This window comes from Cetorhinus maximus, chromosome 2 (assembly GCF_964194155.1).
Source record: "Cetorhinus maximus chromosome 2, sCetMax3.hap1.1, whole genome shotgun sequence".
Lineage (NCBI taxonomy): Eukaryota > Metazoa > Chordata > Chondrichthyes > Lamniformes > Cetorhinidae > Cetorhinus > Cetorhinus maximus.
In genome coordinates, this window is record NC_135880.1 from 137,218,361 (window position 1) to 137,241,454 (window position 23,094).

At 40.4% G+C, this 23,094-nt stretch overlaps 1 protein-coding gene across 4 annotated transcripts; it reads left to right on the forward strand.

The window, feature by feature from the left end:
- The first annotated feature begins 330 nt into the window (after positions 1–330).
- On the forward strand, positions 331–21,536 carry LOC144698010 (mitochondrial nicotinamide adenine dinucleotide transporter SLC25A51-like). 4 transcript variants are annotated; one of them, XM_078569962.1, is made up of 5 exons: positions 352–433; positions 1,935–1,988; positions 10,187–10,268; positions 16,474–16,631; positions 19,550–21,536. In XM_078569962.1, the coding sequence occupies exon 5, from the start codon at positions 19,609–19,611 to the stop codon at positions 20,500–20,502; it is 894 nt and encodes a 297-aa protein (XP_078426088.1). In that variant the 5' UTR covers positions 352–433; positions 1,935–1,988; positions 10,187–10,268; positions 16,474–16,631; positions 19,550–19,608; the 3' UTR covers positions 20,503–21,536. The 4 variants fall into 4 exon arrangements, with proteins under 4 accessions (XP_078426083.1, XP_078426088.1, XP_078426097.1 ...); XM_078569971.1 differs by lacking the exon at positions 10,187–10,268; XM_078569965.1 differs by lacking the exon at positions 1,935–1,988 and having other exon boundaries at positions 367–433.
- Positions 21,537–23,094: the final 1,558 nt, after the last annotated feature.

Here is a 23,094-nt window from a genome sequence, read left to right on the forward strand (position 1 = left end):
CCTCCCCTGGAGGGGAAAGGGACTGACTGACTGACTGACTGACACACACCCACACACAATGGAGGAAGTAGGTAGAATAAGGTCACGTGATGAAACCTCCAAAAGTTGTCCAATCAGAAGTTTCCCGACCTGCTGGCACAAAAAATCTTTTTCAATGTCCCGATGAAATTTCTCTAGAGTTGCACACAGCAGTGTCCTAGAGACTGAACTTCAATTCCTGGACGATTGGCAACGCTAAACACACTGGCACTGCTCCCCCTCGACAGAGCAACTTCCGGGTCGAGTGACAAGGCCGCTCACGTGACTACACGACGCCTCTCTCTCCCGAGGCGTCGACGCGATGACGTCACCGATCGCCGTAAACAGGGGCGGGGCACAGCGGGACGTGTGGGTGGAGAGGTTGTGGTGGAAACGGTGGTTCAAGGAGACGGAGGTAATGAGTGGCGGTTCCTTCGGAATCAATGGAGATAGAGTCTGGGAAGGGAGTGGGGATGGTCGGTAGGCCCTCATGGGTCAGGGGAGAGGATGGCTTATCAGTTAGGGGTGTGGTTGGCCGAGAGCGCAGTGCGGTGGAGCGGCAGGGCCTGGCGAGCGGGTGAGAGCCATTCCAGGGAACCCTCCTGGGAGAGGGGTCAGGTCACACATTGCCCACAGGCTTTAGTCCCTGCGGAGAAGGGCACAAGGTAGGGATAGGGGCGAGAGTGGTTCAGAGGGATTAATTTGGGGTTGATACAGGTCTGTTGTGGGGGGGGGAGTGACTCGGATTAATTTGGGGTTGATACAGGTCTGTTGGGGGGAGTGGTTCAGGGGGATTAATTTGGGGTTGATACAGGTCTGTTGGGGGGAGTGGTTCAGAGGGATTAATTTGGGGTTGATACAGGTCTGTTGGGGGGAGTGGTTCAGAGGGATTAATTTGGGGTTGATACAGGTCTGTTGGGGGGAGTGGCTCGGATTAATTTGGGGTTGATACAGGTCTGTTGGGGGGAGTGGTTCAGGGGGATTAATTTGGGGTTGATACAGGTCTGTTGGGAGAGATTGGTTCAGGGGGATTAATTTGGGGTTGATACAGGTCTGTTGTGGGGGGGGGGGAGTGACTCGGATTAATTTGGGGTTGATACAGGCCTATTGGGAGAGATTGGTTCAGAGGGATTAATTTGGGGTTGATACAGGCCTATTGGGAGAGATTGGTTCAGAGGGATTAATTTGGGGTTGATACAGGCCTATTGGGAGAGATTGGTTCAGAGGGATTAATTTGGGGTTGATACAGCTCTGCTGGGGAATAGTGGGATTAATTTTAGATTATTTGAGTATATAGTCTAAGATGACGTAACTGGAATGGCCATGTTTTGAACCTCTGGTTGTAAACCTGATTCCAATTTTGTTTTCCATTAATTCACTGAAATGCAGAATTGTTCTGCAGTACCACAAAGTCTTCCTCAGTTGTGCTGAAAATTCTTTGGCCTCCCTTTCATTAATGATACATTGCTTACGCAGGGAAACCTCTTCTTGAAATTTGACCTACATGTTTGTAAATTCTATTATTTAAAAATGTAGTCTGGGACTGCTTTCAGATGGCTGTAAAGTTAGGAATGTTGTATTTTGGGTATTTTGGAAAAACTGGCACTTTAATCCCGCAATCATCTCCCTCAAATCTGCTGTCGTCATTCCACATCAAAAGGACCCATCTTTGACCCCTTTTCAATTGTTGCAAACTACTGCCCCAATTCCAACATTCCTTTGTGCTCCAAATTCCTTGCACGTTTTGCTGCCTCCCAAATACATGCTCACCTTTCCCATGCTCCATGGAATGTTTGAATTCATCCAATCAGGTTTCTGTCTGCCACAACACTGAAATAACCTATAATCAAAATCGCAAATTGTATTCTATGTAACTCTAGTAATCTATTCCCCCTCATTCTTCTCTACCTGTCTAGCCTTTGAATGGTTGGTCATGCCATCCTCTCCAATGCCTGTTCTCTGTCGTCCAGGTGAGAGTGACTGCCTTTGTCTGGTTCCATTCCTGCCTGTCCAGTCATATCTAGAGAAGCACCTGCAAAGGCTTCCTTCTCCCACACCATTAGCTCTGGAGTGCTCAAGCGTCTATCCTTGGTCCCCTCCTATTTTTCATCTATGTACTCCACTTACATCATCCAAAAACATGTCAGCTTCCATGTGTACACTGACGCCACCAAACTCTACCTTCCCACCACCTCTCTTGACCCCTGCTCAGCTTCTGATTTATCACTTTGCTTAACTGAAATCAAGTACTGGATGAGCAGAAATTTCCTCCAACTAAACACAGAAAACCAAAGCCAAGCCAAAGTCGTTGGTTCCTACAATTAGCTCCATTGCTCGTCCTTATGGAGCTGCAGTAGCCTCCTCATAACCTTGGTATTCTGTCTGATCCTCTGAAGAGGTACTACCCAATATTTGCTGCTTCGCCAGGACAGTTGGTTCTGCTTCTGTAACGTTACCTGTCTCCACCCTTACCTCAGCTCATCTGCTATATCCTTCATCTATGCCTTTATTCACTCTAGATATGACATTCCAATGCTTTCCTGATTTCCTGTCTCCCACCCTCCATAAACTTGTGATCATCCAAAACGTGGGTGTCTGTATCCTAACTTGCACCAACTTCTGCGCCTTGGTGCTTGCCAGCCTACACTGGCTCCTGATCCAGACTTGGTTTTAAAATCATCATCTTTGTTTTCATGTCCCACCCAGGCCTCATCCCTCCCTATCTCTGTACCTCTTTGCCTCTGCAACCTTCCGGGATCTCTGCCTTCCTCCGATTCTGGTCTCTTGACCATCCCCAGTTTTAATTGTTCCATTATTGGCTTTATGTCTTTGGCTGCCTAAGCTCTGGAATTCCCTCCATAAACTTCTCCACTTCTCTATCTCTCTCCCTCCCCCTCAGACACTCTTAAAACCAACCTCTTTGAGTAAGCTTTTGTTTATTGCCCTAATGTTTCCTTGTGTGTCTGTGTGAAGTATCATAGGATGTTTTTAGTACATTAAAGGCACTGTCTAAATGCAAATTATTGAAATTGTTAATTATTTCATGAATAGCTACTAATTCATCACATTTTAGGCTGTGCTTGTCTGTAAGGTAAATGATATTTTTAAAGCTGTAGTGAAACACTTTTTAAAAACTGATCAGGAGCTACAGACCCATACAATTTTTTTAATAAAGCACAATCCAGAAACATCTGGGAACACTGAGCTAAACAAAAGTGGATGTGCGATCAGTCCGCTCATTATGGAGGCGTGTAATATTGGCACACTTAACAAAATAGATTATGAACATTTTATGTGCCTATATGCTAGCAGGAAAAGTGTCAAAGCTGTACTGAGACTCCCAAAGTGGTGGCGTTTTTTAAAGTTGCTTTCAGTCCATCTGTAAGTTTAATAGCCCAGGGTAGGCATTAAGTTATGACAAATCTGCAAACTTCTGTTTACTGATTTTTGCCTATCTTTCAGGAAGGTTAAGTTATACAGGCAAATAAAAAGTGGAACACAGTTCCTCTGGCATACAAAGTCAGTAGTTACATAACTTAGACACAGACTAATCTCTGTAGCAAAGTTTCAGTTTTTTATTTGTCTTCTGACCAATTCACTTTACATTATGTAGATTTCCTGAAAATTCGCAACAGGAAGCATTTTTTGTTGGTGCCACTGGCATTACCTCCTCAAATGTAGTACATCACTTTTTGAGAATTGTGGCATTTATGTTAATAAAGGCGCGCTCATTTAGGAGGAGCCAGTATGGATCTGCCAGCTAAGGAAGCTATGCTGAATGACTTTGGCTTTTCAGCATGAAGTATTTTTTTCCATAGACTACTGATCTATTGCTCTGTAAAAAAAAAACAACAGTTCCTGGGTGGAAGTCTTTTAGAAGCTGAAGAGGAGCAAACTTAATAGTTTGTATAAGGTCTTTGAGTCCCTTAGCCCATCAACTGCTGAATCTCTTGTTCATGGCTTTCTCACCTCTGTACTTGGCTATCTAAATGCTCTTCTGCCGTGCCTTCCACCCTTCTTCAGAAACTTCAGGTCTCCCAATGCCTCAAATTTAAAATGATCATCCTTTTGTTTAAATCCCTTTATGGCTTGGCCCCTCCCTATCTTTTAAACTTTTCAACCTTCCATGAGCATAAGAGATATTTAAGAAAAAGTGCTAATGTCTGCCAGACTGAATCGTAAAGAAAGCTTACAATTTTAGTTTGCATACTTGTAATGTTAGAAATGTCCCAGTATCACATACGATATGCTGTTCTGAAGTGTGTGTTATAGTCAAACATGACAGCTGTTCCATGCACAGCAAACAATAGGGCAATTTCTCCAAAAAGTCACTGATTCCACATATGGCCTCTTCAGATGGTGCGATTGACATTGTGTTTGTTCTGCATGGAGTGTCACAGACACCTGTCCATTAATTTTGTGTGTATGTTGTAGCATTCCTTACAATGCCCATGGATCAAGATATTGCTTGGGATTATGATCATCTGCAAAATACCACTCAGTAATGCTGCTCTAGTTTTCACACCTGTTCTGTGGCAGTCTAATCTTTTGGGTCAGCTGCTATTTTGTAGAACATCTGTGTGCAAAAGCCCAATTGAAATACACATAAATAGCCCCCTAATGGGGATAGGCTGCCTGTCTGGCACTGACCACCTCTGACCTTAATGACCCAAAAATAAACCACCAGGAAATAATGGAATTTCTCTCAAATTTATCAGCTTTGCTGATTAGTTTTAGTTCTTTGCAGGTCATGCTGGAGGAGGAATGCACAGAAGCCAAACTGTTTTTTATATGAAAGTCTATAGGGAAATAGCAGCTATACCACCTAATCTCTTGTAAGAGGATGGCAGTTTGTATGTGCATCCCATCATTTTTGCTTGTTTGTATTTAAATGAGAAAGCTGTCAGCTGTGGAGTTACGCAGTTCACTTTCTCACCAGTGACCCCGTTGGGACATTTGGATTCTGTGTTCCACTTTTTATTTGCCTGTATAACTTAACCTTCCTGAAAGGTAGGCAAAAATCAGTAAACAGAAGTTTGCAGATTTGTCATAACTTATTGCCTACCCTTGGCTATTAAACTTTATTTTTGGTGTGCCAAATTCATGCTTGTAATGGTAAGTACTTTGCTGCCAATTCTGTGTGTTTTGGCTGTGATACTTCATTGAAAGCTGCTTGAGATGGGCCTTTGTTGGGTCAATGTCATCTCCAGTCCCCAGCTAGATTCAACACACCATCTCTATCTGATCTGTACCCTTCTGCCAGCACTGAGCTGGTATATGGTGCCCCAGTAGGTGGCTGGGTTTTGTCTGTCTCCAGATTTAACAGAGCGTATGCAATGGCTCAGGAATCTTCAAACTTGGAACACCTAGAAAGTGGAATTTGGCTGGGCAGCTATTTTGGCCAACACCTGCTATAGGCCAAATGGCCTCTTTCTATGCTGTAAATTTCTATGATTCTATGGCCATACCTTGCTAACCTATTCTTGCTTGGAGGAGCTATATTCAGATGCAGGTTTATTGTGTATAAGTTGGACTTATCTGTTGTTTCCTTAAAACAGGATAGGCGTCAGTAGTTTTCTACAAAAATTGATGCACTCCTAGGAAAAGAAAAGCATTGCAATTTTTATTGGAATAAGCAGTAGAAATACTATTCTTGTAAAGTCAGTAAGTATGGGATAAGATTATAGAGCTTCTGAGATGCTATACTCATGACGTGCTATATGGCTAACCTTATTTGATAGGAATTGCTTAACTTGCAGACCCCAGTTTGAAAACCTGTGAAGTGAGTCTGCTAGCGTATTTATGCCTGGGGTCAGATCAGGTGCCGAGTTTTTCTTAGCCTTGAAAGACGACCTCCCAAATGCTGTACTAACCAATACTGTCCAATGCAATTAGATTTCATTTGGTTGTGATTACTTGTCTGTGCTCCCATTTTTAGCAGGAAACACAGTTTACTTCCTGGAACAGATGAGTACATCATGATCAGCTCGCAGTCTTCTAAGATCTCTATCTACCAAGATATTTCACAAGTGACATGACATTGTAGCAAAAGAAAAGAGCACTAAAATTGCTTAGTCATTGGAGAAGTTGAGGATCGTAGTTGAGACAGAAACCATTGCATATATAAATGAAGAATAAGCATTCTAAACAAGTAGCCACAGGAAGGGCATGGGTCAATGAGATTCTTTAATTGCTCTAACAAAGCTGACTTAACACAATAGAATAATGTCTCTTTACACTTGTGATTCGCACACTTGTGAGATTCTTGGCTTGTCAATATTTCTCTTACCTGATGCATTATTCACTCTATTTTTATCAAACTACAGGTTATTATGTGATAGGTTTGCGTCAATTCTGACATTTAGTAAGTTTTATTATTTAAAAACTATCCCAGAGTTTGCTGATGACTCAGTAAATGCTGTACTTGGTGTGATACTGAGCTGCACAGTGAAAAGTCCTTTTCTCTGCTTAGCTAATCTGAGAGGAAAACACTACAGTGAGGTCTATTGAGTTGGGGAAGCAAAGGGGTGGGGAATATGGCACTGTTCCTACTTCTGATTGTCTTTGGTGGAAATGACTGAAAAATGTGCACATGAAATTGTGAAGGTCTGTTCACTTCTGAATAGCCTGTCAGCAGTTGTGAAGAATGGCCATTCTGGCTGGCTGTGAGCATTCATCGGACATGCTCTTCTGTGGCTCTCAAAGCTGTCCTACAAGATGAACAGCAACAGGCTACAAAATGTAAGGCGTGGCTTTAACAGGCTTTTCCTAATTTTCACTGACTTCCTTTCTCCCACAACATGAGACATACGCAGCATGAGTTACTGGATTTGGGAGCAATATGGACCAGGCATGAATTTGCTCAGTAAATTTTACAGACTTGCTGTTCTGTTCAAGATTTATGATGATTAAGTTGTATTCAAAAACTGAGGTCTCAAATATGTAATGCATCACTTTATGGAACAGTGTCTAGATGGTAACAGTGCAGATATTTCTGTTAGTTAAATTAGAAAGCTCCATTAACAATGCGCCGATATACTTGTAGCATTCACTACTTTGCTGAATACTGAAGACTGATCATCAGTCACAAGCCAGTTTCTGACAGAACCATGGTGCTAACCTATAAGGTCAAAGTGACTTTTGGAAGCCATTTCATTCCATTACTTTTTTTTAAAAAAGGTTCTAGTCAAAATCAAAAAAAACTCTTACAGTATAAATAGTTCACAAAAGTTGAAACAACATTACTATTGCCCCTACCCATTGTTCTGTGTGGTGAATAGCAATATCCAGCAGTTGCTGAGCTTTGTCACTAGATGGTGGCATATGCATTTTTTTTAACGTAGAATTTGCAGCACAGATACAGGATATTCAGCCCAACTGCTCTACACTGGTTCATGCTCCATACTAGTTGTCTCCTACCCCACTTCATCTAACTGCATTTCCTTCTATTCCTTTCTCCCTCATGTACCTATTTAGCTTCCCCTTAAATACATCAATACTATTCACTTCAACTACTCCGTGGTAGCAAGTTCCACATTCTGACTAGTTTTGAATTCTTTATTGAATTTACTAGTGACTTCATTTGTGGCCCCTAGTTTGGATTCTGCCACAAGTGGAAACATCTGTTCCATGTCTATCCTATCAAGCCTCTTTATAATTTTAAAAAATACCTCTTTCAGGTCAACCCCCAACCTTCTCTTTTATCGAGAAAGACCCCTAGCCAGTTCAGTCTTTCCTGATATGTTTAAGCTCTCAATTGTGGTAATGTCGTAAATCTTTTTTGCATCTTCTCTGGTTTTTCTATGTCCTTTTGGTAATGTGGAGATCAAAACTGTACGCAGTACTCTGTGTGGCCTAACCAAGATTCTATACAAGTTGAACATAACTTTCCTGCTTTTCAGTTTTATTTCTCTAATTGATTCCGAGTACTTTGTTTACATTTTTATGGTCTTGTTAACGTGCACTGCTACTTTTAATTTGTGAATCTGTACCCAAGGTTCCTTTGCCCCTCTATCCCACATAGACTCTTAATTTTCCAAGGGGTATAGATTCTTTATCTCATACGAAAATGCACCGGCTAGCACTTAGCTATGTTAAAATTTGTTTGCCATTTACATGCCCGTTAAAAAAAATTAATGTCTTGTATTTTGACACAGTCTCCTCAATTATTATTACCTCCCTGTAAATTTGTTGTCATCCACATTTTCATATTTTACTTCCCATTCCTGAGTCCAGATCATTTATGTAAATAGCAAACAGCTGTGGCCCCAGCACTGTTCCTTATGGAAAACCACTTCCCACCTTCCCCTACTCTGCTACTTCTCCCTGACTCTGCCTGCTCTGAATTTAGTCATGAGTATACTATGTAGTATCTTGTTGAGACCTTTTGAAAATCGAAGTATATTACATTTAGTGCGTGTATTACCCTTGTCTATTTTTTTTCACTTCAAGCATGAACTTCCTTTTGGAACCCTTGTTGACTATTGTTTGTTTTATTTTCAGTTTCTGAATGTTTCTCTATTACATCTTTGAGTAAGCCACTGACAAGCTATTTGGTCTATAGTTCCCTGGATTTGCTCTATCTCCCTTTTTACACATAGGAATATTAACATAAACCGTTCTCCAGTCCTCTGGCTCTTTACTATTTTCTATTTTTTAACAAGTAAACAACTTTGGCAAATATTAGACTGCTCATATCCTTGCATAACAGACTTCACCTTTCCAAATGATCAATGCAGGAATCTAGAAGCTTAATTTTGACTGGTGTTTTGTGTGACTAATATAGTTTGCAATCTATCCCATTAATTTTTGCTTTGTTTCCTTCACTTTGTACTATTTGCCTGCTGATCAGAATGGGTCAGAGATATACTGGAAACAGTACTGTAAAATAAATGGCAGGGTTTGAATCTTGGAAACTCCCACATTAAGCAGGACTGATGGTTCTAGTACTCTGTGTTCCTTGCAAGTGGCTTTTAAAAAAAACCCACCAAAGCATTTTACTGAAATGTTGTAATTCCCTGGTGTCAGCCTCTATATTAATGCATTTCATGAGTGTATTGATCAAGAAAAAGCTGACGTGGCTAACTGTCCATTTGTATTTGTAACTTAAAACCTGAGATGATGAATTCAGATTGACCACTCATGGCTATTGAAATAGGCGACTAAATTACTTCAAAAATCCAGGTTTCCTGTAGACATATTAACTTTCCATTGCTCTAATTCTGGCTTCTTCTGCAAACCCATCCCTCAACCATTGACAGCCTTACCTTCAATTGTCTTGGCCCCAAGGCCTTGAATTCCCTCCCTAAGCCCCTAAGTACTTCCACACCCACCCTCCTTCAAAGCCCTGCTTAAAACCTACATTGTTGAACAAGCTTTTGGTCAACCATCCTAATATGTGCTCCTTTGATCATGGCTCCATGAAGCAATTTGGGACACTTTTTTTCTACATTAAAGGCTTAGATTATTGCAAGTTGGTGCTGTTATAGTCCTGCCCAAGCAATCCTAGAATGTACTTTCCGTTGGTTTTCAGAATGCTAATTGCTTTTCCGGTTGGACTGATTGCTTATATTTACCGATATTCAGATCAGACTTTAATACCTGTGCTTCGCCAGCTATTGCTTAAACCTTACTTCAGGTTTCAAGCTATTTGAAAACACCTGTGTTTGGATTGCAAGATGTTTTGGTTTTCAAGCCAAAAATAGAACATACACTGATGCTTTAAGGCACCTACTTGTTTAAGGAAGTGGTCAGCATAGTCTCCTCTGGCAATAATATACATCATGTTAATGGAAAGGAAAGTTATAAGTCATGAAATAGGATTAGGCCATTCAGCCATCATCCTTTTAGATAATGGCTGACTTGTACCTCAATTCCCTTTACCTGCAATTGTTTCATATCCCTTGATACAGTTGCACAACAAAAATCCATGAATCTTAGTTTTGAAAAATTTCAGATTTGGAAATGAATGTAAAAGTTTCAATTTCTGTACCTGTATGTTTTATTATATGACTGCATGCTTATTGTTCTGTACCTGGGTTCAGTCCACTTGTTTCAGAACGTATAAAGTCAGACATTCTCAATGTGACTTTAGCAGAGTTTGATGAGCTGAGGGAGTTAGGTGAGGAGGGGAGGGAGGTACCCACTTGTTTTTTTTGCTCTACTACAGGGGAAGAAGCTAGCTGTTTGGTACCTGGTGAATGGATGTGTCTATTCTGTTCCTAAAGTTCAAAATAGTACAGAAATTTGTGGTAAGATTTATAAAATTCTTCATAAAATTTATTTATAAAAATAAATAAATGAAGAAAATAATCAAGCAATTAAAGCACAAGGATGGTTGGACAGGTGATGTGTCATGGCTGCAACATATGGGAGTTCCTGGAAGCCAGTGTGATCCAGGGCAAAGGCATCTGCAGTAAATGGTCTGAACCTCAAGGAGCTTTGGCTCAGAGTCATTGAGCTGGAGGCTGAGCTGCAGACACTCGCATCAGGAACGGGGAGAGTAACTTGGACGCTTTGTACCAGGAGGTGGTCACACCCCTTAGTATAGGGTCTTCTGATTTGGAAGGTGGTCAGGAACAAGAGGTTATGACTGTGAGTGAGGCAGGTAAGGGGACCCAGAGGGCAGGGGTGCTGGCCTCTGCAATTGTCCATCAAATTTGAGGTACTCTCAGCTTGTTTGGATGGGAGTGGAGGCTGCAGGGTGAATGAGCTGGCTGTTAAGCCACTGTGGTACAGGAAGGCATTCAAGTGGGGGGAGCAAAAAGGAATGTAGTGGTGGTAAGGGACAGTGTAGTGAGGGGGATTGACACTGTTCTCTGTAGCAAAGACCAAGAGTTCAGACTGCTGTATTGCCTGCCCAGTTCCAGGATTGAGGACATTTGCTCAGGGCTGGAGAGGAATTTACATTGGGAGTGGGAGGATCCAGTTATCATGGCCCATGTAGGTGCCAACAACATAGGAGGAACAAGGAAGGAGGTTTTGCATGCGCAGTATGAGGAGCTAGGCACCAAATTAAGAAGCAAAGCCTCTAAGTAATAATCTCTGGACTATTATCTGAGTCATGTGCAAATTGGCCTAGGGCAAATAAGAATAGAGAAATGCACGTGTGGCTCAAAGACTGGTGTAGAAGTGGGTTCTTGTTTGTGGGTTACTGGCATCAGAACTGGGGAAAGTGGGGCTGTACCATTGGGACAGTTTACACCTGAACCGACTGATGTTCTAGTGAGCTTCAGATCTAGGGAAGTGGAGAGGGCTTTAAGGTCAATAGTGGGGGCAAGGGATCAAATTTGGGAAGATGTGGTATACTGAAGAGTAGAGACAAGGCAAGCAAGACAGGTCCAAATATGGGAAATAATAAACAGACTGTGACAGGAAGGGACAGAGTACAAACCTAAGAGTAAATCAGAAGTCCAGACATTTAAAAATAATAAACGGACAAAATTAAAGGTTCTATATCTAAATGCACATAGCATTCGAAACAAAACAGATGAACTGATAGCGCAAATAGAAATAAATAAGTACGATCTGATGGCCATTATAGAGACATGGCTGTGTAGGATGACACAGATTTGGATGTTGAAGAGTATGTGACATTTAGGAAGGACAAGAAGCTAGGAAAAGGTGGAGGGGTAACTCTGTTAATTAATGATATTAGCGCATTAAAGAAGGATGACCCAAGTTCAGGAAACCAAAATGTTGAAGCAGTTTGAGTTGAGATGAGAAACAGTAAAGGCAAAAGATCACTTTTGGGATTGTTGGGCAGGCCCCATAATTGTAACTACACGGAGTATAAAGGGAGAAAGAATGGGAGCTTATCAGAAAGGTACAACAATAATGGAGGATTTTAATCTACATAAAGACTGGAAAAATCAGAAGGACAAAGGTAGCCTAGAAGAGGATTTCATAGAATGCTTTTGGGATAGTTTCTTAGAACAGCACTTTCTGGAGCCAACCAGAGAGCAGGCTATACTAGACCTGGTACTATGCAATGAGGTTGGATTAATTGATAACCTCATAGCGAAGGCACCCCTAGGTAGCAATGATCATACTATGATTGAATTTTACATTCAGTTTGAGGGAGAGAAGAGTGGGTCCAGGACTAGTATTTTAAACTTTAAATAAGGGCAATTATGAGAGCATGAAAGCAGAGCTAGCTAGAGTGAACTGGCAAATGAGGTTAAGAGATGGATCCATAGAGATGTAGTGGCAGACTTTTAAAGGGATATTTCAGAATAAGCAGAATAGGTACATTCCAATGAGAAAGAAAGATGGGTGACAGGTCAGAAGATTGGACAGACTATAAAGACCAGCAAAGAATGCCAAAAAGGTTAATGAGGGAAAAATTAGAGTACCTGAGAAAGCTAGCTGCAAGTATAAAGATGGATAATAGTTTCTACAGATATTTAAAAAGGAGTGCTAGCCAAGTGAGCATTGGTCCCATAGAAAGTGAGCCTGGGGGATTAATAATGGAAAGTAAGGAGATGGCAGGCGAATTGAACAGGTATTTTGCATCGGTTTTCACTTTAGAAGATGCAAGTAACACCCCAGAAATAGCTGTAAATCAGGAAATGGAAGGGAGGGAGGAACTCAGGAAAATTACAATCACCAGAGAAATGGTATTGAGCAAACTGTTGGAGCTGCAGGCCGACAAATCCCCGGGTCCTGATGGATGTCATCCTAGGGCCTTGACAGAAGTGGCTAGTGAAATAGTTGATGCGTTGGTTTTAATTTTCCAAAATTTCCTAGATTTGGGGAAGGTTCCGTTAGATTGAAAAATAGCAAATGTAGCTCCTTTATTCAAAAAGAGAGAGAGACAGAAAGGAAACTACAGACCATTTAGCTTAACATCTTTCATAGGGAAAATGTTAGAAGCTATTATTAAAGATGTTATTGCAGGGCACTTAGAAAAGTTTAAGGGCAATAAGGTTGAGTCAACATGGCTTTGTGAAAGGGAAATCATGTTTAACCAATTTATTGGAGCTCTTTGAAGGAGTCAGATGTGCTGTGGATAAAGGGGGACCGGTGGGTGTACTTAGATTTCCAGAAGACATTTGGTAAGGTGCCAGATTAAAGGTAATTGCGGAAAATAAAAGCTCTTGGTGTTGGGGCTAATTTATTAGTACAGATAGAAGATTGCCTAGCTAACAGGAAACAGAGGGTAGCCGTGAATGGGTCTTTTTCTGGTTGGGATGTAACGAGTAGTGTGTCATAGGGATCAGTGCTGGGGTCTCAACTTTCTACAATTTATATAAATGACTTGGATGAAGGGACCAATGGTATGGTTGCTAAATTTGCTGACGACACAAAGGTGGGAAAACAAGTTGTGAAGAGGGCATAAGGAGGCTACAAAATGACAGGTTAAGTGAGTGGGCAAAGATCTGGCAAATGGAGTATAATGTAGGCAAGTATGAAATTGTCTATTTGGGCAAGAATAAAAAAGTCTATTACCTAAATGGTGAGAGATTCCAGAGCTGAGATTCAGGGATCTCTGTGTCTTAGCCTGTGAATCGTAAAAGTTTAGTATGCAGGTACAGCAAGTAATCGGGAAAGCTAATAGAATGTTATCATGTATTGCAAGGGGAATTGAATACAAAAGTAGGGAGGTTATGCTTCAGTTGTACAGGGCACTGATGAGACTACATCTGCAGCAGAGCTAGATAGATTCTTGATTAACAAGGGGTTATCGGGGGTAGGCGGGAGGTTACAATCAGATCAGTCATGATATTGAATAGCGGAGCAGGCTTGAAGGGCTGAGTGGCCTACTCCTCCATGTCCGTCCGTTAATGGGCACATAAGTTATTAAAGTATCCCCAAGTTCCTCACCTTTTTATTCAGATATCCTTGATAGAAGCTGCCTGGACATGGGAATTTGCTTGGTTTTAAAAAAAATTATATCTTACTACATTTTTGAATTGAAGTGACTATTACTATTACTGAAGTTGTAAAGGTAGCACAAGCTGCCTTGTCATGTACTACTGGCACATGGTCTCCTCAAATGGCCTTCACAAGTAAGTCCATATCCACCAGAGGAAGCAACCAAATTACATAGCATTTACAGCACAGAAAAAGACCATTTGGCCTAACAGGTTCGGGATGGTGTTTCTGCTCCAGATGAGCCTCCTTCCATCTTCATCTAGCATTTTTTTTATTCATAGGATGTGGAAATCGCTGGTCAGGCTAGCATTTATTACCCATCCCTAATTGCCTATTCATTTCTCTCTCATTTGTTTATTTAACTTTGCTTTAAATGCATATGTGCTACTCTCCTCAATCACGCCATGTGGTCCAGGATTTCCACATTCCAACCTCTCTCTGGGTAATGAAGGTTTTCCTGAATTTCATTTTGGATTTATTGGTGACTATCTTATATTTGTGGCCCTAGTTTGGGGGTAGAATTCTCTCTCCGTTCCATTACATGATGCAACTTCCTGTTGACTGATCTGATTGTAACCTCCCCCGGTGTGCCAGGCAGACCAAATCCACAAGGGAAACTTGGTCGCGCTTTCACAACGGTTTTGCCATTTTTATTTATTACGAGATGTGTGCACTGAATTCAGAAGTAATGAGTCCACCAAAACCTTTAGAGATTTTTAGAAAATTAAATTAAAATATTTATTAACAAAATAAAAGATTTCAAGCACATACATATGACTAAAATTATTTACTACTATAACAAATCCTAAAATTCCTAACTGACTTCCAGTTACACACCCCCTTTAAGGCAATTGTCCAAAATAGATTTTAGATTTAAAACAAACCCAGCAAGTTAACACAGTACTCACTTGACAGTGGAGTTCCAAATGGCTTTTCCCAACTTCAGTCACTTTACACAGACCTATGCGCAAATGGCTGGAGGCTTCTTGAAAGCTGTTTCACACACTCCTGTTAGATCTTACATGGCCTTACTTACATAGCCTTTCATTCTCCTTTATATATATTTCTCTCTCTTTAATATGTAAATTCTATTGACCTATCTGTCATTGAAACTGTATCTTCCTCATAATATAAAAGCTTTCATGTTGCCAATGTTGTTGGTAACCTTTGGGGAAAAATAAACACACTCCTTAGCCTTGCTTATCTGGCTAGTTGTAAACAGACTAGGATCCCTTTGAAATCCAAACAATCCCTTCATTTATGTAAAAATGCAAATTCCCTTCACACCTTACATGCTAAGCCAGCATCCATGTTTATTCATTAGCATGTCAAGCACATTTCTATGCCTAGCTTCTTTTGATGATTTCAAGTTTGCAGTCTACTTGACTCCAAATGTAATTAAATCACAAACAAAACTACCTATACTTATCTCCATAAAACTACTTCACAATAAACCAAAAAAAATTATGACAATTATTATACTTTTGTCACACTGAAGGGATTCAGTTTTTTAAGTGATACTTAGTATATCTCAAAATATAAAAAGGATATAATTCAGTAAATTCAATGGGATGATAATCTTCTTTACAGTGTTACCAGGTTCATGTTAATCTGATCTCTCTGATTTGGTTGTCAGCCCAAAGAATCTGAGAGCTGGTCCATGTTGTGTCTTGCCTTGAAGCACAGCCTGGTTAGCAGAAAAAGCCTCGGATAAATGAGGCTGCGGTCACAAGTGGATAATTGTGCATTTTAGCAACCCATATCTTTTTTGGATAAATTTCACTGTCAAGTAATTGGGAGTCCAGGTGTAGGCTTTTCTATTATATTATTCTCAAGTACAGTAAACACATGACAGTATAGATATGGATTAATCTGTTACTTGGCAAGGTGAGAACAGTAGCTTATGATTAAATGTACCTGGCTGGGACAGTCACTTTCAATTTCATTCATTGACTTTACAAACTGGCCATTCACTGGTCAGGAGTATGATTTGTTTCTATGAACAGTATCTGGCTGGTGTTTCTGAAGGTAAAATACAGTGGACCTTACTGTAATACGCTTGTAATTTTTGATAAGAGCGCAGATGTGATATTATGGCTCAAGATTGTTCTTTGGTATTCTGTCCTGTTTTGCTAACATTTCAAATGTGAGCCTAGAATTTGTGTAATAATGAGCTGCTCAACTACATGGGGTATCGCAGCCAAGCCCAGTCTGCCCTCATCTACTTCACGTTCAACAAAACATTTTCTTGTAGTTGGATAAGCCTGGCATAGTGATGTAACCTTTCTCCCTCATGATGTGAAGCAATACAATAAATTGGGTGGTAAGAGAAGAAACAATTATAAGTGACATGGAGCAGATTTTATTTTTTGAGTGAGTTTGGCCAAAGTTATGATATGAATGTTCTCAATTCCTCTTGCACAAAAGTATCCAAACTACAGCTTGAGAATGTGGCCAATATGTACCATGACTTCCAGACAATTTGTTTTTCTTCTGTGCAACTATATCCTGTTTGAATTTTGAATTGAAAAGGGCTGTCCTTAACTCTGTTGTCTCATTTTGTACCCTTTTCTCTTGAAGGTTGCTCTACATAACCCTCTTTAAGTGGTTGGCTTTCAACCAGGAGCCCAAGCAGTAAGCAAGCTCATCAACCTGAAGACAGCAAACTAAAATCCAGCCCTGCCATCATCTGACCTTTCCCGACTGATCTAAACCCTGATCCACGCGCTCTCCAGCAGGTGAATGCAATTGGGAATCCTGACTGATGATTTTGGTTTCTGCAATGCCCCAAAGGCACCGGAACAAGTTCTGGTGCTCTTACTGCAAAAGTATAGTAATTCCTTCCCAAGTTTCCAAGTAGAATCTTGTAGTTTAGTCTCAGAATCTTTTTAAATTAAAGTTGCATTTTTTAAAAACACATTTGACAGTTGTGGTACCAGTGGGAAGAAATAAATAATCAAAACGCAATTAAAATTGCTGAGAATGTCTTCACTTCTGATGTCTAGGGGTTTCTGCTGGCATCTGTAAATTGACCTCAAGTATGTGACAACAAGCTACTGGCCAACTGCTTTTTAGATAATCTGCATTAGTACAGTCCATTAATTCTGACTAAATAATGTGTAGCTCATTCATATCTTTTCTCCAACATTACTAAACAGTTACTCTTTGTGAAATGTTACCATCTGAAGGACACAAAGTATAAGGCAAGATTTCCTAGAATTTTTTTCCCTCCAGGCTCCTGTCACCATGCCCAACACCCCCACCACTGCTGCACACTTATACACGCACGTCGGCAGAAGGAGGCTTGAAGATGCATTGGGATTCATTTGATTATTACATGCAGTTTATGAATTTCACCTATTTCACCTTAGAGACTAACTCTTACTGGGTTTCCTTTGACTGGTACCACTTGATAATGTAAGTAACAATGCCTGTTCAGCATGTACCAACTGATGGCTTACTCTGTGTCCAGAGTAATGTTAACTGACATCTGTCTGTACTTATGAGAACCCATTTATTTCTGTTATATTTGAGTAATTATCAGCATGTGGACATTATTGTCACAACTTTTTTTTTATTGTCCACTCCTAGTTGTGCTGAATGCAACTGGCTTACTATAATTAAGGGTCAGCCATGTTGGTGTGTAACTGGAGTCCCATATAGGGCTGACTAGGTAAGGATGGCAGGTTTTCTTCCCGAAAGGACAGTAATGAATTAGTTGGGTCTTTACAGCAATCCTGCGGGTACGGAGTCACTTTTACTGAATTTTCTTTTTACTATTTCCAGATTTTATTTTCAACTGAATTGAAATTCTCAAACTGCATTGTGGGATTTAACCTCTTGTTCTCTGGATTATTAATCCAGTGACAAATGTTAAACTATTGTACCCTTATGTTCTCTATTATAGAGAAAAGATTTAATGCATGATTACACAAAGGCTAACTATTTTATAATTAGAAGTCTAGAGCACAACTTATGCAACTTATAAGTGCAACTGTACCACCTTTGGCAGCTCCCTGACCCAATTACATGCTGAAGAGATTCCAGAGGGATCGATGGGGAAGAGCAGGGAGGGGATGGGGTGATGGAAGTCACCATGTTTCCTGGGTCTGTTCTATGGTCCAGTTTTGTTGAGCTTCTATTACTTAAGAATGATTAAGAAGGATTAAGAATGTGGTTCTTGGGTTATCTATTGGATGTTTTTTTGATCCTGATATTGGTAATTTGACTTGCATCTCAGGCAAAGGATGTATTCTGGTCACTTAACTTGTAACGGAATCACTGCTCTATTTCACTGCCATGTAGATGCCTCGTAAACTGCTTGGGTAAATAATTTTTGTTTAAAACCAAAAGTTGTAGCAAACAATCTTTATTTTAATGAGTACATTGGATAGATGCTGGACCACCTCCTCCTCCTACAATATTAACTTTGCTGAAAACAATTAATGAAGGAGGGCAGGATATCTGCATTGCACAGAGCCTGTTCCAATTCTCTCCTAACATCTGTGTCCCTTTCATTAGGAGTTGCTAGATGATGATGGAACAAATTATTAAAGAAAGTTGTTTTTTTGCCATTTTACAGCCAGTTGAAGGGCAGGGAAATGGTGATTGGTGCCACTTCTGTTTCAGTAAAAGTGCTTCAGAGCAGGAGTATACCCTAAAGGCGAGTAGGTTAAACCTTCAAAGCTCAATTGCAAACAGATGATTCAAGATATCTGCCATATGTGAGGGAGTTAACAGACTGCAGAGCTGTGGCTATTGTGTAATGTGCATGTCTCAACATTCAAGTGTTTGCATGTAATAACATGAAATTGAAGCTCAGCACCTTCTTTCATTGAAATCGGAAGAGGAGGGTTAGAAATTTTGCATGGCTGGAATGCTTATTTTCTGTATGGTGGGATGAGTCTTAAGTCCACAGGAAAATAACAGTGAAGCACAGTGCAGGCCTGTGGCTGGCAATCACATTCAAAGAACTGGATGAGGTGGTTATAGTTCATGCAAGAGTTATAGTAGCTAATAGGGAGAAGAACAAACTCCCATTTATATAGCATCTTTCATATCCTCGTGACTTCTCAAAGCACTCGGCAGTTTATAAGATATTTCTGCAGTGTAGTCACTGTTTTATGTAGGAAATGCAGTGGCCAATTGATAATGAGACAATCTGATTCATGATGTTGCTTGAGGGATAAACATTAGCTGGCACACTGGAGAGAACTCGCCACCTCCTCTTCGAATGGTGCCATTGAATCTTTTACATTTTCCTGAGACGTCAAACATGGTCTTAGTTTCATGTCTCATCGGAAGGATGCTCTGCAGACAGTTCAGCACTCCCTCAGTACTGCTTTGAAGTGTCAGCCTAATTTATGTACTGCAGTCTCTGGACTGGGGCTTGAACCCATAACCTCCTTACTGAGATGAGGCTGATAGGGTGCTTTTGTGTTCTGCCTACAAAATAAGTAATTACTCTTCAAAAAAATTCATTGTTTGCGAAGTGCTTTGGGGAGGTCATGAGGGTAACTCAAGGTTTCTTATTTTTTAAGAGGCTGGATAGAAATTTAAAGATACATGCAAAACGTTTATATTTGCTATGCCATATATTATAAATGGAACTTATTTTATATGTGCAATCTCTAAACTTTCCAACTACCGTCCACAGGACCATGTGGCTAATTGAGAACACTTTGATTGACCCAGAAGGATAAGCACTTGAGACACATGGATACTGAAGCACAAAACAGACCAAAGGACCTTGTCTTATCTGGGTCTACACAAGAATTGACGGAGCAGATTTCTTGTGTGGGACCAGCCAGATATTATGTCTGTGGCTATTTTGCAGCTTTCAATAACATTGCCATCACCTTCCCCATCCAGAAGGTGCTGTTTCGACAGCAACTGTATGGGCTAACAACAGTGGAGGCCATCCGGCAGCTAAAGCAGGATGGCTTTCGCAATCTCTACCGAGGGATTCTGCCCCCGCTCCTGCAAAAGACTACGACCGTGGCATTGATGTTTGGCCTGTACGAGGATTTCTCCTGTCTCTTGAAGAGAACAACTAATGCTCCAGAGCTGTTCAACCGCAGTGTGTCTGCAGTATTGGCAGGGACTGCGGAAGCGGTGCTGACACCATTCGAGAGGGTACAGGCTTTGCTGCAGGATCGCAGGCATCATAACCGATTCAGAAATACCTTCCATGCCTTCAAGGTTTTGAGAGCCTATGGTATCAGAGAATATTACAGAGGCCTTGCACCAATACTCCTCCGCAATGGACCTAGTAATGCATTGTTCTTTGGTTTGCGAGGGCCTGTCAAGCAGTGCCTACCAGAAGCCACTACATACAGTGCGAATGTTCTCAATGACTTCATCTGTGGAGGATTTCTGGGGTCGATGCTCGGAATAATGTTTTATCCAATCAATGTAGTGAAAGCACGTATGCAGTCGCAGATTGGAGGGGAATTTCACACTTTTGCAAATGTCTTTATGAAAATCTGGAGCGAAAGGGATGGCAAATTGTCTCATGTAATGAGAGGTGTACACCTCAATTATCACCGGTCAATTTTATCATGGGGCATAATCAATGCAACCTATGAGATCTTGCTTAAGTCGCTCTGAGAGAACTTTACAAAGTCCAGCCTTTAATCAGAGCAACATTTTAAGCTCTATGCTCTCCAGCTCCATCAGTTGAATGTAATTTGAAGCAGCTTGCTTCTATGGGTGGGAGAGAAGGAAAGCCCAACTTTGAATAAAAGAGACCAGGTGTCCATTTACAAAGTACTTTAGATCAAGTTTGGGATCATTTTGCAGATATTGGGTTTCATTTTGTATTGGCAGGAGACGTAAGTCAGGAGCTAGGTTGAGTAGCAAGTGTTTTGAAGTAATAATTCCAACAAACCTACCTCAAAGAGGATGGTTCCTATCTCTTCTTAGCCCCTGAAATTATAATTTTTTTCCCCCTTTTTTTTCCCCCCTGCTGTCTATTTTCAGAACTTTGAAACCTCCATTATGACCTAAAACTTTTATGTGGTCCTGAAACAACCTGGTTATTTTTAATTGCAGTGGATTCTTTTTTTCAAAGACGGTATGTTGATGTCTACCTGTTCTTTCTATGCTGTTATATTGTTGTCTTAACTTGTTCTACAGCTTTGACTTGCCTTTTAAAGTGTTTTTATATGCAGTGCATCAATGGAGGTTAGGCTATTGTTGTTGTACTCACATCATGTCTGGGTCACGATGTGATAATTTGGAACATATCCTGTATGTGTTTGCCCCATTTCCAGCTGGTTGTTTTGAGTTTGTCTGCTGCCCTCATTTATCACTTCACTGAAACACAGTCCAATATCCTGGTTGAAGTTGTTTTCAAGTGGCCTTTAATTTTTAACTAATTTTTAGATTAGTAAAAAAATTGCAAAATATGTCAAAAGTATGAATTCCAATGCAGAGTTTGATGAGCACCCAATTATTTGAAGCAGTCTAGCATAATATAAAAATGCTTAGAAGTTAAGCTGAACTACTTGTCCTTCATTTGTGTGTGTGTGTATATATATATATATATATATATATATATATATTAATTTTTATCTTGAACAAGTAATCGACTTTTGCACCTTTGCTGAAAATTATATTAAAATGAATATGGGTACTGGTGACTACTGGTCAGATCTTCAACTTTTTGTTCTGTTGCTTCAAAGGTGTTAATTTAAACAAATGTCAAACCTTTAGTAAAACTTGGCCTTGTGATGTCAGAGTCGAGCTCAATGGTGGAGGTGAGTGCCAGCAACCCTCTTTCCCCCACCCCATCCCAAAAAAACTCCACCTGGGAATTGCTGATTTCAGTACTTCAATTTTAGTGATTGCTTTTCACTCTGTTTGACATACAATGTGCAAAATCACATGTTAACCAAAGGCTACCCCGCCTGGAAACAGCCTTGCTCAGGTCCATCATTTAGGAGGAAAATAGATGGGAACCTCGTACTATTTCTGGGTTTCACACCAAAAGGTAAGCTGAAATGCTGCATTTGTGTAAATTTTGAGTGCCACCCCATTTTCTGCTAACCAGGGAGCAATAGGCCTGTTTAGAGATCAAATCCTTATAACATTTGTGCAATTCCAACAGATTTCCAGTAGAATAGTTTGGCTTAGCCTTCTGTAAGTGAAGAAATTACCACTAATCAAGAGAAAAGACAAACTACAATTGTTTTAAATATATAGTGACTAAATGTATGCTATCATGTCTACACATAATGTACACCTTTTGTACACTAAAGGTGAGGTTGATTTGGTAGGTTTTGAGAGACTTTTGAAACGAGAGAAAATGTCGCAAGGCAGAGAAGTTTGAGATAAGATTTCAAGACCACGAAACCTCAATCACTGATGGAACTGAGGGATGGGAGACAGGAGGTGGTGGGTGGGCAGTCCAATCTCTGAATAGTAGATGGTGCGAACTGCAATATGGGATTGGAAAAGGTCAGGAATGGGGGCATGGAAGGGTTTGTTAGCTAGAAACCTTACATAGACTGGAGAAGCACCTGATGATGCAAGTCTGCAGTGTAGTAAAACACGTTAAAGTTCATGGACATTCAAATAGGCATGTCAATAAACACAAAGAAACAGGTGATACATCAGGAAAAACATAAATTCCTGGAATTTCCTTATTTCTGCCGCATTCTTCAGCAACCCCAAGCCACTGAAAAGTTGAGTGTATAGGAAAACGTGGTATACTGGGGAATAGTGTACAAGTAATGGTAAGTCTGGGTTTAAATATCTAAAGTGTAGAAAAAATAGAGGTAAAGACAAAGGTAAAGTGTTCAAGTTTCTAGCACTTGGGAATCAATGTATTTGAGTACAAGCTAAACAATGAATCTTGATGTCAACACAATGGGGATGATAGAAGGAGAAAGTGTATTAAATCACTGAACTTTGAGCTTAGAAGCAACAATTCAGGGAGGAGTACTTAGCAGAGAGCACTGTTAACAGATGAGGCTGGTTGTATCAGGGAAATAAGTCAGAGGGATTGTTTGTTGGGTAATGAACTTTTTCTTTGACCCTACAGCAAGAAATTGTCTTTGAAAAACTGAAAGAAACCAAATTTTCATCCTCTTTTTCCATCTCCCATTGAAGGGTGTTTGAGAAGATTAAAGCATGATTCAGCTACGGTACTGGAAAAAGACAGGAGGTTGTGAGCTCTTAAATGTGTGATCTCTAGGA